This window comes from Musca autumnalis, unplaced genomic scaffold (genome assembly GCF_047663935.1).
Source record: "Musca autumnalis isolate F117 unplaced genomic scaffold, ASM4766393v1 scaffold_1, whole genome shotgun sequence".
NCBI lineage: Eukaryota > Metazoa > Arthropoda > Insecta > Diptera > Muscidae > Musca > Musca autumnalis.
Window position 1 is genome coordinate 227,911,381 of NW_027411644.1, and position 21,686 is coordinate 227,933,066.

Consider the following 21,686-nt stretch of genomic DNA (forward strand, 5'->3'; position numbering starts at 1 on the left):
CGAGGAAAATAAGAAAGAAAAACGAAATTCCTAGGAAAAACTTCCGTACAACGCATTCTGTTGGCAGTTGCTTGCAAAGAAAAAAACAAACACATTGTGATGCTAAAGTTTGTTGTTATTTAGAAATATGTAGTGCAAGTTTTATCCTACGAATGGATGAACGAATCGTAGTGTAAATGAAAACAAGCAAACTAAGTCAAGAATGAAAAAAAAACGTGAACTAGAAATCAAACAACAACAATGAATAATGCAGTTGTTATCAATCGTTGTTAGCTGTGGCTGTTAGTCGACATTAACAAAGTTTAGAATGGACAGTTGACTGAATACATTAAATCTTTAAATTTTGGAATTAATTTTGGGTCTATTAAAAAAATATAACTAAATTGATTACTAAAAATAATAAAAAATCTATTTCACTGAACCTCCCAGAGAGGCAGAGAAAGTTAGCGCAGACCGATCATATTTTATGCTCAATGATATGGGATCCACTGTGCAAAGAGGTTGAAATATCCTGAAAAAGTCTTTGTCTGTCTAATATATAATTGTTCCTACTAACATCCCCAAAGGGTCAAGAATGTTGCATTTTCGGAATATTACGAATATTACAAAAGTGCAGTTGTACTATGTTCGACACATGAACGATGAATTATGTAACATATTAGTGATCGGCACTCATTGATACGATGAAGTTGCTCCCCTCTGACATAACTTTGGATTTCTTCTACAAAATCAATAGCGAATCTTTTTTTAACGATTTTACCTTCTCTATTTTTTATTTCCATATTCAGACGTTGCTGGCATACCATAGAATTTTGCTTAGTGCATTCGTGTGAGTCCTGAACTTTATGCCATTCACTTCTTCTTTTCATACGGGTAATCTCTGCGTTAGATGCATTCAAAACTCACATATAAAATTGAAAATTTTTAAATGGATACGTGCTTCAATAACAGAAATCCTTACAAAAGGGACAACAAAAAAAGAGATCATTGCTAAGGTGAAGCGATTTGTATGGGGGTTTTTCTCGATTATTTGTCTACAGAAAATTGGAAAATTGTATATTTTCGTAAAAGGAAAATTTAAAATAAGAAAATGCAAATTTAAAAAAAATTAATATCATTATAGAAAATATAACTAAAAAGAAAAAATTAAAAACAAATACAAATCGCTCAGTTCCACAATAAAGTCCATATTTATATTAGGCTATTTTCCTTGCGGCAAATGGCAGTTTGATGGAGAGAGAGGCGTGGCATATTGTAACCCTTTGCCTCTCAACACCCTCTTTCACCGACAAACTGACAATTGCTGCAAGGAAAATTGCCTAATGTAACTATGGACAAACTATCCTGGGGCTGGATTCTCGTTCTATGAAAATTTGAAATGAAAAATATTTACCTTATAAAATTTTTCATTTGAATTTATGTATTTTCTTTATAAAACTTTTCATTTCAAATTTTCATAGAACAAACCCCTGAACATAAATGGAATAATTAGTTCTCTTTCCAGTCCACAGTTTTGGCTGGATAAGTTTTTCTTCCAATGGTACCTCAAACGCCTAAATTAGGCCAAACAATGCATCCTAAAATGTCTTCAATCGAGCGCTACTTTTATATGGGGGGCTATATCAAAGTGTGGACCTGTGTTGACAATTTTTGGTGTAGAATTTTTGGGACCACTGGGTTGTTTAAAAAATGTAGGTAAAATTTTCAAAATACCGAAAATCGGGAGGTACCGTTACATGGGGGCTATAAAAAACATGGACCTATATTGGCAAAGAGATTTCTTGTGACCACTGGGTACCTCAAATATCAAATTACAGGTAGTTCGGTATAAAAATGTAGCTAAAATTCTCAAAATACAAAAAATCGGGAGGTATCGTCCAATGAGGGCTATACCAAAACTTGTACCTATGTTGACAGGTTTTGGTGGAGAAGGTTTTTAACCACTGGGAACCTCAAATGTCAAATTACAGAAAGTTCGGGCAAGAAATGCAACTAAAAGTCCCAAAATGCCGAAATTCGGGAGGTGCCGTTATATGGGGGCTATACCAAAACATGGACCTATGTTGATAACTTCTGGTGGAGACGTTTTGTGACCACTGGGTACCTCAAATGTCAAATTACAGCTAGTTCGGTTAAAAATTGTATATAAATCCTGAAAATACCAAAAATCGGGAGGTACCATTATATTGGGCGTATACCAAAGCATGGGACTATGTTGACAGTTTTTATTGAAAAGTTTTCTGACCACTGGGAACACCATATGTCAAATTATAGCTAGTTTGTTGAAAAATTTTACCTCAAACCTTCAAAATGTCGAAAATCGGGAGGTACCGTTGTACAGTTTTGTAGAACTGTTTTTCTGTGTAAATGGAGTCAGATAGATTTGTAATCACGTCGGGGTCACCAAATGATGAAACCGACTCCTAATCTCATCACTAAATTTAGCCTAAGAAACCTAAGGAGTCTCTCTTAAACAACGAAGAGAACAATATCGTTCTCGCGCGTTTTCTTTTCTTCGGTTTCCTTAGGTTTCTTAGGCTAAATTTAGTGATGAGATTAGGAGTCGGTTTCATCAAGCGTCATATGAGGGCTATAGCAAACGTGGACCTATGTTGAAATTTTTGGTAGATAAGATATTTTCACCTCTTCGATTCAAATTATTGCTAATTCGGTTTGAGAATGTAGTCGAAAACGTAAAAATACCGGAAATCGGATGGGAGCTATACCAAAACGTGGACCGATATAGCCCATTTTTGAACTTGATCTGCCTGTAAACAGAATACACATCTTTCCAAATGTCATTCAAAATGGATTCTAAAGTGACGGACGGGAATAATGCCCTTCTTATTTATCGCGCCCACCACCCATTTAGTTGGTCACCCTAGGATATAGATATATGTCAGGAAGCATGGAGCTGTCCACCGAAAACATAATATCGCTGAAAACAGTATCACCAGGAGTACATTCGGTATAATTTTTCAGGGGATCTTCGAACAGATCCAAAACTGCACTTAAACAAAATTGTTGAACTTTTGCGGCGGAGGTACCCTAAGGAGAAGATAAACTAAATTTGGACAAAATATTCGTAGATCCAATGTTTGGATCTTTAGCAGCCCTTAAACTGCCGGTAAGCGAAGTGTTGAACATTGTGAGAGAGGTATACGAATATGTACGAAGCTTACGATGTGCAAAGTTTCGGTAAAATCGTAAATTTTGTGTGAGAGGTTCCTGAAATAGTGGACCGATATAGTCCATACTAATATATTTTTTTAAGATATATAGCGATGTGCAAACATTCGTCCAAATCGGAGATTTACGCTAATATTAATTTTTACTTTTGCGGTGAATGTCTCCGTTTGTGTTGGCCGATATGGCCTATTTTCGAAAATATTAGCATGTACAAAATTTGGACCCAATTGTTCCAACCAACAGCAACAACATGGTGGCCGTAGGTGGTTTTTACAGTTTCAGGCCATTTTCTCAGGAAATATAGACTTGCCCCTGAAAATACTTGTATCCTCTTAATGGGGGCAGGGAATACAACTTATACAAAAAAAAAAATCGAAGCAATTCGAAAGCTGCACTTTTCCAAGGAGTGAACCGATATAGTCAATATTCGTACCTGATATAGGTCTAATAGAAATATTACGATGTGCAAGGTATGGACCGATTCGGTTACTGCCTTCGAGAGTAATCATGTGCACCATTTTAGCGAAAAGTTTTGAACTTTTGTGGGGGAGGTACCGTTACATGGGGGCTATAAAAACTTTTTTGGGGGAGGTACCCGAGGGATTGGACCGATGTGGCCCATCTTCGAACTTAAACTAAGTTTGGATGATTCTTTTTTATTTCTCGTGACAACATTTTACTTTTTTAAGATACGAGGTTCAAAAACTAATGCATCTATATTTACCATTTTGGTGTTGTCCCATATGGAGGGTATAATTAAATTTATCATTCCGTTTGTAACATTGAAATATTCATCGGAGACCCTATAAAGTATGCATATTCTTGATCGGGGTAAAATTCTAAGTCGATATAAGCATGTCCGTCTGTCCGTCCGTCTGTTGAAATCAAGATACAGCTCACAATTTTTAAGACGGAGCTTTGTTATTTGGTATATAAATTTATATTACTCCTAGGATGTTTGGTATTATAAATGGGCTATATCGGTCCACGTTTTTATATAGCCCCCATAGAACGGTACTACCTGATTTTCGGTTTTTAAGGTTTTAGCCTCATTATCACACCGAAATGGCTGAAATTTGGTATTTAGTTTTCGTTGGGGGTATAAAAATTTGCTGAAAATTGGTCTGAATAGGTCCACGCCTTCATATAGCCCCCATAGAACGATTTTACGTATTTGAAGGTTGTGGCCACAATAATCCACAGAAATGGTTGAAATTTGGTATTTGGTCTCCATTAGGGGTATTAAACTTTCCACCTTTAATTTGTCGGTATAAGTCCACGCCTTCATATAGCTCCCGTAGAACTGTACCTCCTGATTTTCCGCACCTGAAGGTTGTGGCCACAATAATTCACCGAATTGGCTGAAATTTGGTATTTATTCTACGTTGGTGGTATACAACTTTCCCCCAGAAACTTGTCGGTACAGGTCTATACCTAAGAATAGCCCCCATAGAACGGTACCTCCCTATTTCAGGTATTTTAAAAGTTGTGGACTCAATGGAAATGGCTGGAATTTGGCTGGAAATGGCTGGAATTTGGTATTTGGTCTCCATTTGGGGCATTAAACGTTCCACATGAAATTTGTCGATACATGCCCACGCTTTCATATACCCCCCGTAGAACGGTACCACCTGATTTTTTGTTTTTTGAAGGTTTTAGCCTCATTATCACACCGAAATGGCTGAAATTTGGTACTTAGACTTCGTTGGTGGTATAAAACTTTCCCCCAGAAACTTGTCGGTACAGGTATATGCCTCAGAATAGCCTCCATAAAACGGTACCTCCGTATTTCAGGTATTTTGAAGGTTGTGGCCTCAATATTCCACCGCAATGACTGGAATTTGGGTTTTTAAACGGTACCTACCGATTTTCGGTATTACCCTCCGAAATGGCTGAATTGTGGTATTTGACTTTGTTGGAGGTAAAAGCCCTCCTTACTGAAATTCATCTGTATAGGTCCACGTTTCGATATAGCCCCCATAAAACGGTACCTCCAGATTTTCGTAATTCTGAAGGTTGTGACGCCAATATCCCACCGAAAGACTGAAATGGGGTTATAAAATATTCCAGAAGAGAATTATCAGTATAGTTTCTGGGGGTCTTATATCCCCCATAGAAGCGTATCTCTTGATTTAAAGTATTTTGAAGGTTTTAATGAAATATCGGAAATTTGGTATTTAGCCTTCTTTGGTTATAAAAACTTTCCGCCACAACCAGCTCAAAGGGCGCCCTTCTGATGTCGGTGTGTGTTAATGTGCTTACTCACACAATAAAAAGAGAGAGCTTTTATTTTTGAAATGAAGATTTTCAATACACAATTTTTTCCATTATACAAGACAACCCAACAAACCAACATTACTCGAAAAAACATATTTGAACGAAACTTGATTATGTTGAAAATAATGAATGTTTATGCTAATTATTAGCTTTTTATATGAATTATTATATTTATTATGTTTATATTTATACGAATTATTTTCCGTAAATTTTATAAAGTAAGCCTGAACAGTATTTTGGGAAACTATCAAAATGTTTGTCTTTCAAAACCAACACAATAAAAAAAAAATATGTTTGTAGTTGTATGAGCAGCCCTAGTATAGAGCTATGATTTGATATAGCCCCATGGAACGATACAACCCGAATTTCGGTATTTTATAGGTTAGCCACCTTGTTTTACAGAACTTGCTGAAATTTGGTATTTAGTCTTCTTCATAAACGAAAAGAAACTAATTGTTCCATTTTACCTCAATACAACTCGTGGTGGAGGGTATAACAATTTGCCCTGGCCGAACTAAACGCCATTCTCACTTGTTTTGATTTGATTTATTTTGAAGGTTTTGTAAATCAGTGATATGCAGACTGAAAATTTATTTTCAAAAAATTTTCATTATTGGTCCCTGTTTTTGTATAACCGGCTATATAACCGTATCTAGCAGTTTTAGTTACTAACAGATTTTTAAAAACATATTCCAGCAAAATTACCTTTTATTTGTTACTAGAGTTGTGCCAAAGGAACTATATGGAACTATTTAGTTCACTTCGCAGTTCCAATGGCCCACATTTTTTCTTTGAACAAACTGCGTATACTTACTATCATACGTTATATTTCATCATGTTACTCATACGTTTTGGAACTAGTACAAGGAACTAGGAACTAGATTACCCAACTCTATTTGTTACAGCAAGTTCACAATGGGTGCCACCGTGGTGCAATAGTATGCACACCCGTCTTGCACGCTGAAGGTCGTTGGTTCGATTCCCCGGCCAGTCAACATCAAACACTTTTCAACGGTGGCAAAATACCCATCAGTAATGTTGGCGACATTTTCTGAGTATTTCAGCCTTGTACAACTTCTCTACAAGTGGTGTCTTAGACACGCCGTTCGCACTCGGCGATAAACAGTAGGTCCCATATCATTGAGCTAATATGAATCGGGGTGCACTCATTGATATGAGAGAAGTCTCCCCTGTCCCGCCTGGGATGTTTGTGGAACAATTATATATGTATATAAGTTCACAATGGACAAGAAATATCCATATTAAATTTATTTTTAGATTTTAGAAAAAAACTTAATTTAAATTGTTTTTTGTTCTTTCAGAATTTCTAAAGCACATAACCGGCTATATAACCGTATCTAACGGTTTTAGTTACTAACAGATTTTAAGAACATATTCCAGCAAAATTACCTTTTATTTGTTACAACGAATATAGACAAAATATATCCATATTAAACTTATTTTTAGATTTTAGAAAAAAACTTGATTTAAATTGTTTTGTTTTTTCTTTCAGAATTTCTAAATCACATCGTTGGCAATTACTTAAGAAAATTTGATATACATATGTAACGTCCAGTTCGAAGTAACGATGCACTAGCTTCACTACACAAACATACTGTAATTCAAAATTATGTGAACAAACGTTATAACAAACTAAACAAGAAAATAATAGAAACAACACAATGTTATCAATAATCGATAGAATTTATTTATCAGTGTAAACATAAATTTCCACTGATGTTGTCCTTTTACCAAAAAAAAAAAAAAAATAAATAAATAAAAGGAAGGAAGAACGTATAACCATGAAAAAATGTGCAATTTTTTGCTGCTCTTGGAAATTTTTTGTTGAAGTAAAAATTCATGAGATTTACACAATGTTTTTTCCACTTAACAACGGATAGTTGGTATATTGCAACAGCAGCAATTGTTGGCTGCTTATAGTTCTTTCAGATTTTGGCGTGTGTGTGTGTGTGTTCGTGGGTATGTAAGAAATACCAAAAAAAGTGAGAATATTGCTTTTTATTGCTTCCACAGCTAACGAAACGAAAGCGAAACAAAATAGTGCAAGCAATGTCTGCGTTATAGTAGATATTCGCATACAATGCAGAGGATATATGCATGCAAACATGGTGTTGGAATATGAGAAAATGTTGGATAGATATGCCATTTACTTAACATAAAATATTCAATAGCGTAGAAAAGAAGTGAGAAGTTCCACAAAATGTGGGAAATCGTTCATGATGGGAAAACCTTAAAGTTTAAAGTGTAAATTTTAGTTTTACAGCAGAGGCACTTCTTAATGAAATAATATGATTTTTAAGGAATGGCAAGGAAGTGTAACAGTTAAACATTACCCACGTTTTTTCATGTACATTTTACAAACTAGTTCTTTAAAGTCTCTTGAGAAATAATTGCTCATATGTCATTTTATTCTCTATCTCTCTGATGCTTTTTATACCTCCATCCTCTTTCCATTTGGAATTGCTCTATCCACATTTATACTCTTCTCTCATTCCATATGCTAAATACACAATGATCTTTTACAAATAAGGCCATAAGTGGAAATTTGTGTGTGCATTTATATTGGTTTCAACGGAAGCATTAACAGCAACAAAAACCAAGAATTGATGTTGAAAAAAAAAAAATCTGAAAGTCAATATCCTGTTTTGCATAATGCAATTTTTATTGATAGTTTTTTTGTTGCTGTTTTATTTTAGTTGCATCCGCCCCAAGGTAACATTTACACACAGTCTCTCTCTCACACACGAACACACGCTGTATGCACAACAATTGGAAACGATTTCCTCACATATCCAGGACAAATTGTCTACTAGAAAATGGTAAATAATGGGGGGTAATATTTTTTTGTTTCAATCTTTGCAGACAAATTGTATATTTGAGTAGAGTAAATGTGTGCATGCAAAAAGGCATGTCATATATGTTGAAATATATCGTTCCATAAAAAATATGAATATGCTATATAATTTTTATTTTAAAAGCATTCATATCATTTTAGAGATTAATACCATGTCAATGCAATGAAATTGAACTCTTTTTCTATTTGTAAACTATTTTTGCTCAAAAGAGATATGTCTATTCAATTTGCATAGCTCAACTTCAGGTATAATGTTAAATGAAGAGTAATGTATGTGTGGTCTTTGGGAAAGATTAAAATATGGAATTTTCCTAAAAAATAAAATACTAAACAAAAATTTCCTTTGACCCAGTTAGTTATTGGGAAATTGGAAATTAAGCCTGTTACAATTGAAACAAAAGAATCCTTATAAAATATATACCAACAATGCTATTAACTATTGTTACTGAGAATGAAAGAAAAATTGGGAATCTTTATAAAGTACATACTAACATTGTTATTTAGTATTATTACTGAGAAATAAAAAAGTGGTCAGTTTTTGTCAACATTATTGCAATGTATGTTTTAATACCAATATGTTCAAACGAATCTAAATTTAAATGTAAGTACAATGCTATCGAAGGTATTCCATTAAATTGAAAACATTCCCCTTTTTATACCCTCCAACATACCTTAGCATTTATGCTAACGAGGTTATAATGGTTTTAGACCCCAAGTATGTTTGGATGAAATCCGTGTCAGTTCATATTTTGCACAATGTGGTATTTCTACGAGACATAGGTCAGTTTAGAATATGGACTTTATATGTCAACGCCTTCGGGTACCTCATACACAAAATTTTGGAAAAGTGCAGTTTAGGACCTCCTCTTTTTTTTGGTGGCAAGTTCATACTTCTTGAGAAAATGACCCGAAAGCCCTACGGGCTAGCCAAATATAAGTGCTAAATTTCTGTGCAAGATCAAGCATGATTTAAAGTGTTTTAGTGCTTCAGAAACTTACTTACTTAGCTGGCCCATTACAAAACATTTGTTCCATAGACCAAACTAAGAAAAGATCTCCAATTCTCTCAGTTTAGTGCTTCGCTTTTTGGAATACCGAGCCTTGTCAACCCTTCATACACTTGTTTATGCCATCTATTCTTTGGCCTGCCAATTCTGCGTGCACCGCCATGTGGCTCGAATTTATACGCCTTTTTAGCGGGTTCATCATCGTTAATTCTTATTATATGGCCTAGCCAACACAATAGCTGCATCTCGATACGTTTAACTATATTGATGTCGTTGTATAGCAGATACAGCTCGTGGTTCATACGACGTCGATATTCACCGTCAACGCAGATTGGTCCGTAGATCTTTCGAAGAATTTTTCTCTCAAACACACCAAGCACTGCCATGTCTGCTTGCGCAAGTACCCAGGCTTCGAAGCCATACATCAGCACGGGTAGTATCAGTGTTTTGTAGAGCGTTATTTTTGTTTGACGAGATGTGGCTTTGTTTTTAAACTGCTTACTTAAACCAAAGTAGCATCTGTTGGCCAATACAATTCTTCTTTTTATTTCACAACAGATGTCGTTTGTTGTGTTTACGGCGGTGCTGAGGTATACAAAGTCTTTTACTACCTCAAAATTATAGGAACCAACTTCAACAGTTGGTCCAATCTCAATGGACGCATTGCGCGTCGACACCATCAGCTTGGTCTTCTCGCCGTTTACCGCCAGACCCACTTTAGCAGATTCTCCTTCGACCTTCATAAAGGTATCGGTTACTTCTATTACTGATCGTCCCATGATGTCTATATCATCAGCATATTGCTGTAGATTGTGCCTCTCGTATAACCTTTTCTAGAAGGATGTTGAAAAGATCACACGAAAGGCTGTTTCCTTGCCTGAAACCTCTTTTGGTACAAAACTCTTCGGAGAGGTTCTTTCCTATTTTAACTTAAGAACTTGTGTCAGTTAGAGTCATTTTACAAAGCCGAATGAGCTTTGCGGGGACACCAAATTCAGATATTGCTTGGAATACCTTTGAAAGTAGCGAACTGTCGAAGGCTGCTTTATAATCGACAAAAAGGTGGTAGGTGTCGATCTGCATCTCTTGGGTCTTCTCCAGGATTTGGTGCAGGGTAAATATCTGGTCAATGGTGGACTTGCCAGGTCTAAAGCCGCATTGGTTCGGTCCAGTTATTTCGTTGACCATGGGCACTAGTCGTTCGCACAATATCCCTGACACTATCTTGTAGGCGATAGGGAGAAGACTTATGCCCGAATAGTTGGAGCATAAAGTCTTATCTCCTTTCTTATGGACGGGACACAGGATGCTCAGGTTCCAATCGTCGGGTACGCGTTCTTCCTGCCAGATGGAGCTAAGTAGCTGATGCATACACCTTATCAACGTGTCGCCTCCGGTTTTAAACTGCTCGGCTGGTAGGCCATCAGCTCCTGCTGCGTTATTATTCTTCAGCCGGTTTATTGTTGTCTTTACCTCATCTTGGCTGGGCGGTATATGTACATTCAATACCATCTTCTGGGATTGGATCTGTGGTATCTTCGTCGACTTCGCTACTATTGGATACCAACAGTTTGGAAAAATGCTCTTTCCTTATCCTTAGCACACTATCTGTATTGGTTGCCAGATTACCTTGCTGGTCTCTACAGGAGGATGTGCCAGTTCCAAAGTCATCAGTTTGATGTTTCACTCTTTCGTAGAATTTTCGGACTTCATTCTGTCTCCTATACCTCTCGATTTGTTCACACTTCCGCTTTTCCATCTCTCTCTTTTTGCTGCGGAAAAGACGTTTCTCCTCTCTTCTTTTCTCCCAATACCTCTCTCGTGCGCTACGCGTTGCTACTGATTGTAAAGTAGACCTATATGCCGAATTTTTCTCTTCGGTAACAGCAAGACACTCCTGGTCATACCATAGATTCCATGGTGGAGGTCTCTGGTATCCAAGTACTAATTTTGCGGCTGCTTGCATGGAGTGGGCAATGTTTTGCCATTGTCCTGTTATGTTATCGGGACAAGGAGTGCTTTGATTAAACAGTTGGGCCAGTTGAGTGGAATATGCTGTGGCTATCTGTTGTGATTGCAGCTTAGCGATGTGCAACTTCCGTGTTGTGTCTGTTCGCCCTTTGTTTGCTACGTTTTATCTGTTACGTACCTTTGCTGCAACAAGGTAGTGGTGTTTGCACCTCGGAACGATCGTACATCCAACACGCTTGATGCATGTCTTGCATAAACTAAAACAACTTTTTTTGGTGATTTATGCCGAACTCCCACAAAATAAGCTGTAACTCGTTGAGTTTTAGAGATATCATCTTGAACAGTTGACACAGGATAAAAGAGAAGTTCTAGAAGAAATAAAAATTGCCAACTCCAAAACCCCTTTCTTGAGTTCTGCCACTCTTTCCGTAAATGAGCAAAATGATCAATGTTTTTATTTAAGAGCGGTTAAGGGTCTGTTTAAGGATCCTTTAGAAATTCTTACCGAAGGTATTTTTAGTATCCCTGTTTATAGCGTTAATATGTGTTTCATGGGCAGATCCATGTTTTCTGATATAATGGTCCAAAGGTCTAAATTATATGGTGACTAACTAAAATGACTGGTAGTCCAAAATGGACAATGTCGGACAATTTCTTTAGGTACCTTCCTAGCAAAACTTTTGAGCTTTAATCTATCTCCGACAGCACGATAGCTCTCAAACGGATCAACCGGATCAACGGATCAAGTTCGAAGATGGGCCATATCGGTCCACTCCTTGGCTAAATCTCGAAGGGAGCAATCGATTTGGCCCAAACGTTGCACATCGTATTATTTCTTCCGGTCCACTCTTTCAGGTACCGCCCAGACAAAATTCGGATAAAGTGAAGTTTAAGAGCTCCTCTCGGATTGTTTTGAATTTTGTTCAGTATGTTGTACTGGCGGCTTCCTTTGCGGCGGTATAATTTTTTTCTAGCGCAATTCCATACTCCCTGAGATATTGGCCAAAACGCTCCAAGAAACCTTGACGACACCAATCAAAATTGCAAATCCGCAAGATAATTTCTCAGGATGTTTCTGATTGGTGCAGACTTTGCACATCTTATTTTTTCATCCAGTCATGTATCAGGTTGGAATATGGACTTTATCGGTCCACTCCTTCGGGTTACTCCCACACTAATTTTATTCTGTTTGGTTTGGATTTGTTGTTGTTTTTTTGACAGTAACTGAGGGTATATCTCCGTCAGCACAGCTGACTGATACTTTCATAATTGTTTTTCTTTTTTGTTCGTCATGTAAATATTGTTTTGAATTAGAGTTTTTGGAATTGTCTTGCTGTTAACATTTAATAGATTTTCAATAGGAAGTTTGTCTATGTGTGTGTTGTCTTCCGACCATACCGACTTTTTAATTGTTTTTTTTTTAATTTCTCTCATTTCCATTTAAAAAAAAATCACCTTACTCACCTGTGTATTTAGCAACACCTTTAAAATTTATATCATCAATTATAATTGGCTCCGAACGTCCTTTGGCATTAACAGCAAATATGATCATACGATAGGTGGCCAAGGGATCCAAATTATCAATGAAAAATGTAACCGGACTTGTTGTGTGCTAAAAGAAAATAAAAGAAAAACCAGAAAAAATAGACACAAAAAACATTGTTAACAAAAAATTCAATAATAAAGTTTTATTCTTTAGCTAGAAAATTTATTTATTTATATTTTATGACTTCCATCAAAAAAGAAATGAAAGAAAAATTAAAAAGAAACGACGAGCGCCAGCTGAACAACCTATGTCAAGAAAAGAAAGAAATGGGACACTTTTCTTTTACAAGACATGACTAATAGAGGCACGTTTCTCTAATTTCATTTCATGTTGGAAGGCATGATAGAAACACATCGACACACGCACACACCTACAACACTCAACACAAAGTAACAAAAAGAATGAAACTTTGTTACAGTCATTTTTTCCAGGCAGTTTAAAAGAAATTATAAACAATAAAACTTTACTTTCTTTCTGCCACCCAGTCTTCCTTTTCCTCTTGTTTTTTACTAACTTATTATTACTGCAACAATCTCTTTTCTATATTTTGCAAATTTTTTGCAAGGGATCCTTTTAGAAGAAAATAGAAACAACAATACTAACAACATTAAAGGAAACGAAACCTAAAAACAATGACTACATCATTTCCAGGACATAAAGTTTAAAGTCAATTTCTTTAGGGTAGATAGCTCAAGTTATTATTTTAAATTGAAGATGAGTGCCTTGTCTTGTCTTGAGAAAGGTTTGTTAGTTGTGGCTGTTGTTGTTGTTGCCTTATTCATATGTTACTGGGATCCTGTTGAACAGGAAAAGTTTCTTCAACTTTGTTGACATTGTAACATTTCACGTTTATATACACACATACATACATATATGCAAGATAAGGAACTGGCAGCAGATATGTGTATGAACATAGGAAAGATAGATACATACATATGCACAGCATCTACCCACCCGTATACCTATACACGTACATAGTCATTATTTGAATCTAGTATAACATTATTCATTTGTCTTCCTCGCACATTATACTAGACTACGTGAAGGTTTATAACTGCTGTTAGACTCCATATATCCTGGAATATTTTTAGCATAAAATGACTAAAAGTGTTGCCACTTAATTTGGCACTTCAAGGGTACGAATGTCCCTATCAAGGCTAAGGAAGCTATATCGATTCCGATTTCTTAGATTTTATCTAAAGACCAAGTAATGGAATTTTTAAAAACTCTTTCTAAAAACGTTGAAATTTCGTCTTTAAATTGCAGTTTTTCTTATGATGGTGAAGGGTATAAAAAGCCCTATAAACATTAATTCCTTTTTTTTGAACCACAATTTCTAAGCAAGTAATTTTAGTTCTTCAATTCGATAGGTTCCAAATTTATCGATGACTTGCCATATCTTCGAAATTTTAAGATTTCGTCACGTTAAAATGTTTGATTTCAAAATCTTTATTTTCTTTTGAATTCCTTAAAAATTTCTGCAACATATTTTAATGTTGAATTTCGTTTGGCAACTCTATCTGTGCTAACTTTGTGTTCACTTCTAAACTCAATGTAAATTTGTCACAATAGATAAATATGGATTTTTGAGTGTGTATGTGTGTGTGTGTGCGAGCGAGTTTGTAAGTTAGGAAAACTTATCATGTGTTGACTTTTCCTGTAAGTCTACATGTCAGATTCACGGGATATTTTCCAGGATGTCCTTAGATTCATCATTCACTGAACGCTACTTGAAGATATGACAATTTTGTGTTGACTAGACTTAGTTGTCTCATACGATTTTGCCAAGGAAAACATACAGACAAATGAGTGTGTGTCAATCAAAGCTATGCTAAGTAATTATGGGATAAATTTTAACAATTTTGAAAATTTTTTCCAAATTTGTTTTATTGAAGACAATATTTTGTACTTTCATATATAGTTTTATGGTGATTTCAAGAGCTCAAAATTTCTGAATTAATTTGGAGTTTTGGAGTGGGTTCATTTTAGAGGTTCTTAATTCGAAATCGAATATATTGTGGAGTGAATCACTGAAATCGATTAAGCCATTGTGGTTTTCGATTTGTGAAACATCATCGAAATCAACAATAACATTATCAATCCCACGGCGGCAGGTTCTTCGACACCGCATTTATCCATAACCACACAACATTCGAGTTCCGGCCAGCGGCTGTTGGAGCATCATATCTCGGAATGTCTGCTTCGGATTCGTTTGGTCCCTGCTGAGGCGGAGGACGAACGGACGAAGTTTCGTTGAGATGCTATAGACGACGGGAGTGGATGCATCACAGGGATTGCTATGGACTCATCATGTGAGGGACTTTGACAGGTACTATGCTGCATGCTACGTAAACACAGTCCCTTGTAAGTCGACGTCATCAGAATTCGAAACTCACCCACAGTCCCCCCAACAGCAACTGCACACGCAGCATTTAACGGCAGCAGTTGTGTTACCAATCCCCGAAAAATGCACCCTTTTTAAATTTTATTGAAATGGACTCCGATCTAAGATCAAGGAAATAGTGGATTTCAACGCTCGGAAGAATATTATGGTGGCGGCGGTACAGGAAACCAAGCTCAACAACAACTGCGGCTTACAGCGTTGTGAAGGTTACAATGTACTGAGGTAGTATCGCACCAGAAGTGAAGGTGGGGGTTTGCTTTCCTATTGCACCAGTCTGTTAATTAAAGGCCTATCTTGATTGGGCCCTGCACTTATGATCCGTACATGGATTATATGTAAGTAGCAGTCAGGTGTGGAACTTCCGAGGTAGAGTTACTAAAACTATACATACCGCCGATAAATAGCGGTACTCCAGTTTATAGGTCCGCTTTTGAAAGGCCATAACTATCTGGTCTTGTGCGATTTTAGTGCTCATCATTAGTTGCGGCATTCGTCCTCGAAAATGACCACAGGGGTAAAGTGCTGACCAAGCAGATTCACAGCTCTACGATATGCATGGCCAACGAAGACGCCCTACCAGAATTAGCGGAGTGTGTCACAGTTCGCCAGTTATAACCATCGTGTCACCTGATCTGGCAAATGACGTTACCTGGCAATACGTTTTTTCACTTCGTTCGGAACATCTCCCAATAATTGTCTTCAGAAAGGACGTTCAGAGACATCATTACCGCTTCGGCCACTTGTCATATACCCGCTGATCGAATACCCGTAGTGAGACCAAGTTTTTCAGCAGAGGCGATGAGATTAGCAAATGAGCGTGATGATGTTAAGAAATGCCAGAGCGCAAGTTATTTTAATCGATAGTTCTTCGAGCACCACGAGAGTCACAGGGCAAAGAGAAGAATACTACGTCGCGTTAGATCTACACCTGCCGTGAGGTAACCACCACAATTTATAATGGATGATGTCGTGAATGTAATCAGGAACGCTGAATCATCCAGAGCGTTGGACCCTTTTCGAATCCATATCGTAATGCTGAAAAAGCTGAATGCGCCGGGAGTCGAGTATCTCCCCAAAGTTCTGAACATGTCGCTGGCCAACCACATCGTTCCCGAAGTCTGGAAAATGGGCAGGGTGGTCCCGCTACTGAAGTCAGGCAAGGATACCAGAAAAAGTGAATCCCATAGACCGGTTTCGCTTTTGTTGCCGGTAGCGAAGACTCTTGACGCGTCGGAAATAGCAATCCACTTGCCGATCATCGGTATGGGTTCCTTAAGCAGAACAGCACGACAACAGTGTTGCACGCCATCTCCACACATATTAGTCGAGGACTCACCCAAAGGCAAACCGTGCTATTGAATAGTGATTGTGGCACTCGACTTATCACAATCCTTTGATACTCTCAAGCACTCCACGCTGTTTGAGGACATTGAGCCAAATGAACTATATGGAACTATCTAGTTCACTAGGCAGTTGCAAAAGCCCACATCATTTGCATGAACAAAATGCGTATACGTAATATCACATGTTAGATTTTATGACGTTTGAAACTAGTACAGTGAACTAGGAACTAGGTTTCCAAACTCTAGAGACCACCCCTCGGACTAGTTTGAAACGTTGGATATTGAAACGTGGAATTCAGGAACAAGAAGTCTAAGCCCTTAAGAGTGAAACAGGTAGTTCGTAAAGGTAAGGTGATAACTCTGTTCACCACATGGACTGCAGAGGAGAGTACTGAGTTGAATGTAATGGTCGATGGTAGGAGAATTCCAATCGCCAACTACCCTAAGATTCTGGGTCTTACATGCGACGGCATGCTCACGTCATCCGCTCATGCCGCAGCTATTAGCAATAAACTGAGATACAGAAACAAGGTTCTCAAGAAGCGTATCATGCAGGTTTAAATAGCATTCACACGGATGCAGTCGCACATGCCACAAACAGCTATCGTGTGAATACGGTCTTCGGAGAACATCCCTCATCCATCTCATTGTAGTTGCAGCCCATCGTATTAAAATGCTTGTTATTGAGTAGCTATTCGCCGCTCCTTAATTGCATCGTTATGAAGAAAGTAGAGTTGAGCACACTAGTTCCTGGAGCGGATCGATCTTTCTAGTTCCTTTTACCAAAATGAACTAGTTTCTTAATATAGTCCCATAATTCCAAATAGCTCCGAGAGCGATATAGTTCAATGAATCTACCTGTTTCATCGTTCTTTCTGTTTCCAAATAGTTCCGAGACCGATATATTTCAATGAATCTTTTTCTTCCCTCGTTCTTTTTATTTCTAATTTTTAACGATTTTTTCTTTCTTTTTTTTCATTTTATGGTGGATTAATTTACATACAAATAAATAAATTGCGGCGATGTAACGAGGATGTGCTTTACGTTAATTTTACAATGTGACCGCATCTGAATGATGAACGAACCGAACAAGAAATATGGAAGTGAGTGTGGAATTAAAGGAAGAAAATCAACTATACAAATGAAAGGAATGATAGGAACTATCTGAACCAAAGGAACTGTATAAATGCAAGGATCGGATAAAGTTCCAATAGTTCCTTGTCCTGAATAGTGCATTGGAACTACTTCGTTCTGGAACTACACAACTCTAGAGGAAAGTCATACAGTCGAAGTTAAACCACAATTTACTGTGGCGAGTTATGGACATTTTTCGTAGTACAAAGCCTTTAAGGTGGTAGACAGAGCCACCATCGTGATCAAGGTTATATATAGACAATCGTCTCCAATTTCCGGAAGATTGAAAAAAAATATACTTTAAGTGTATCAAATGTCAAATGCAGCATATCATAACCACTATGTTAGTTCACAACCTTTTCCAACAATGTGGCGCTTAAGTTTAAACTAGATATGTATTTGGGTCTTTTCTAGGTTCAAATTTGACCCTGGAAGCTCTAATAGATACACATTTTTCGTTTCTTTGACAGTGTCGAACAAAATAAAACAATATACCTCCTTATTGCTCAATTTTTAATTACGGACCATCAACACCGATTCCGATTATCAGCCTCTCCCTAAACCCGAATTGTTGTGTCTTTGCCATGCTAGTAAAGATTTTTAATTTTAGGTCATCATTTTGTCTAATTTGTAGAATCTAAGATAAGTCTGCAAAAGAGTTAAGTGATTCAATGGAAATATATAAGTATGGGCAAATTATAAAGGTCATTTTTTACTACTGACACTGAAAAAGAGACAATGGTACCATCCATTCCCTTGCTCCATACTATCAAATTGGTTTTCGTAAGTTGTTGTTGTTGTATTGTCCTCTGTGGAAACCACACACATTTTATATAACTAAAAAATTCCTAGAAGTTTATCTTTTTATGATTTCTTCCAAATATTTGTTGTCTTGAAAAAATTGCAAATATATATATTTTTTAATTTAACTAAAAGTTTATTAAAGCCATTAAACAAAGACTTCATCTTGGACAAATGCATACATCTTGGAAACAAAAAAAGTTTCTGTTGTTCCTTGAAATGGAAAACTTTACCAAAATACAAATTACCACAAAAATCAAGCATTATATGCATTACTCATATACATGCATATGAACATGGGATCTGTTCTCACCTAGATCTTTGTGTGTATGTATGTGTTTGACTTTTCATGTTATTGCAATGGTAACGGAAGAAAGAAAGAAAAAAATCAACAAACTTTTCATAAAAACTTTTTTAATTTCGGCAATTGATATTTTCTCTACTAACCACATATGCAACAAAAACAATGAAAGAAATGAACAGAAGCAGGATATATACCACCCACACCCACCCACAAGGCAGAACTAATGATGTGAAAGTTATTGCAATTGAAAATGAAGAAGAAACAAAACTTCATAGTCAAGGACTAGCATTAATTTCTTTAGAAGTCTTCTTAAACCACATACACATCTTAAACCACATACACCAATGTTTGTACAACAAATAATTATCTAAAACTGTATATAATTGTTGCTTCAAAAAGTTTTTCTTTACATGGTTTTTGTTTTTGTTTTGGTTTCTTTTTTCTTTAATTCAATTGAAAACCATATGTATGCTTGATTTGAACTTTTTCTAAATTTTTATTTAATGCCAACAACTTACCTGCAATGTTATGTTTCGTGCCAAACGCAAATTGTTTAATTCCACCAACTCCAACATGAAACTTTGTGGTAAACCACCATCAAAACCCTCAATGCAATCCACTTGTATTGAATCTGCTGATTGGTTGGTTATCGAACAGTTTTGTAATGGAAATGGACGACCTGATGATGTTTAAACAAAAAAGAAGAAAAAATCCAGAATAAAACATACAAAAATTGCCAAAGTTTTATGTTGTCAACGGTTTTAGTTTGTTGGTCTCAAATGACAGTTAAGTAAATTAAATGAATAGTTCGTACACAGCGTTTCCATATATACCCACCGATACACTATCGTCATCATCATAGTGAGTGAGCCAGTGCAATGTGAGTGAATGACAGGCTCTTACCACACATACATACAAAGAGTGAGTGTATGATGCGTATGTATGGATAAATGTTGTGTGGGAGATTGTACTTACCCGCCGCCACCACTTGAAAAACACATGGAGATTTTTGCACACCAATGGAATTTCGGGCCCAACACGATATTGTACCATAATCCAAATCCGTTGTGGGTGTATAGTTCAAACGTGACATGCCAGTCTAAAATGAAAAATAAACAAAAGCCGAGGGAAACAAACGATGAGTGTGTTATTCAATATTCAAGTGTACCAAAAAATAATATAAAAAACTATTAAATGAAAGATAGCGAGAAAAATATATACCTGACAATTTTTTTTTGGAATTATAGAATTCGTGCATATTTTTTGAATAGGATAACAAATTCAATTGAATTTTTAATATTTCCTTAAAAACTTAATACACATACACACTCAATAAAGGTAGAGTACTTGTTATTGTTTGTTACTTCGGTTTTCTGCTTAATCTGGCTCTGGGAATATCTTCAGTTCTACTACCAATCTGATTTAAGGGATTGTGGAGTTAGTTGTGTAGGTTTAACAGGACAGTTGAAAAGATGCTGTGCAGATGTTTTGCACAGTGTCATCAATCCTTCACCTATACGAATTTGGACGGCTGCAGCATTCCGAGCATAGTTGTGCCGAAATTACTTTGGATTTACATGGAAGCCGACGTGCATCAGCTGCGACAGATGGGGGATGTTCTGCAAGGACCACATTTACACAATAGTTGTTTATCGCAGCTGCGACTGCATCTGTGTGAATGATATTCAAACCTGTTTGATAGGCTTCCGGATCTAGGGGTTCTCTCTCGTAAAGTTGGAACTCTCTTTCTAGATAATGAAGATCTCTCCCGACTTGCCTGGCTCTCACGCTAACACCCGAACAAAAACTGCAACCAAAGCATGTCAATGTGTTGCTGTACTGGAAGAATCTTTGTCTCCTCATGCAGGATGCGCTGGACACATGGGAAGGCACTCTGTTGCAGTTCTCTAGGCGGCAATTTGAAATACAACATTCCTAAAGCGAAAAGGAAGATTTTTCGCACATCAATGCCTACAGGCCGATTTATATTGGCCGAGTTCATACGGCGTGTTTTTCGACACCACTTGTAGAGAAGTACTCAGGAAATTTAAGCCACTGAGGGAATTTGCCACAGTCGAAAATATTGGTGTTCTCATCAGGGATTGAACAGCAGACCTTCTGAGTGCAACCGTACGTGGCTTCCTCCATTGCGTTGACTTATACTTGCGGACCACACTGGCGCCGTAAGCTTACCACAGATAGACTCATCGCATTATATGTGGTTAAAAAGGTTTCTATATCTGTACCCCAAGTGCTGCCGGCTAGGGACTTGAGAACCTTGTTCCAACATCTCTGCTTGTCGCAGAAAGCTGTGGCATGAATGGACAACGTAAAAATACGAAAATCCGCTACCATCGTTTATGGCATTCAGCTCAGTGGTCACCTCTGCAGACCATGTGGTGAACAGAGTGACCTTAGAATTAGTGGAGGATATTTGCATATTCCCCGCGTGAAAAAGGTGTTAAGATCAGTCAAATAGGAGTTCAGAATTTCAGAAATGACATCAGGGACGGTATCTGACTCCATCATCGCTTAATTATCCGCATACTTTACCCATCTCAATGTCGTTTGGAGGGGTGCCAAACAGGAGAGATATCACCCCACCCTGGGGAAATGTTTGTTTCACTCTACGGTACTTGGACTGCTTGTTCCTGAATTCCACGTACGACTGGCGTCCACACATATAATTGATTATCCAACGTTTCAGACTTGGGCAGAGGGTTGTTTGCTGATTGTCCTTAAGCAGCAGAGGGTGCTTCACAGTATCAAATGCTTTTGATAAGTTTAGCGTCACCAACACTGTCCTATCGCATGGTTTGCTCTAGTTGAATCCTT

The 21,686-nt window shown here is 37.1% G+C and overlaps 1 protein-coding gene across 1 annotated transcript in view; it reads right to left on the reverse strand.

The window, feature by feature from the left end:
- The window catches only part of side-IV (sidestep IV transmembrane protein), a 167,126-nt gene that overhangs the window by 20,442 nt on the left and 124,998 nt on the right, over positions 1-21,686 (reverse strand). Inside the window, 3 exon segments of the mRNA XM_073963866.1 lie at positions 12,784-12,931; positions 19,370-19,530; positions 19,827-19,950. Of these exon segments, the coding sequence (XP_073819967.1) occupies positions 12,784-12,931; positions 19,370-19,530; positions 19,827-19,950 (433 nt within the window).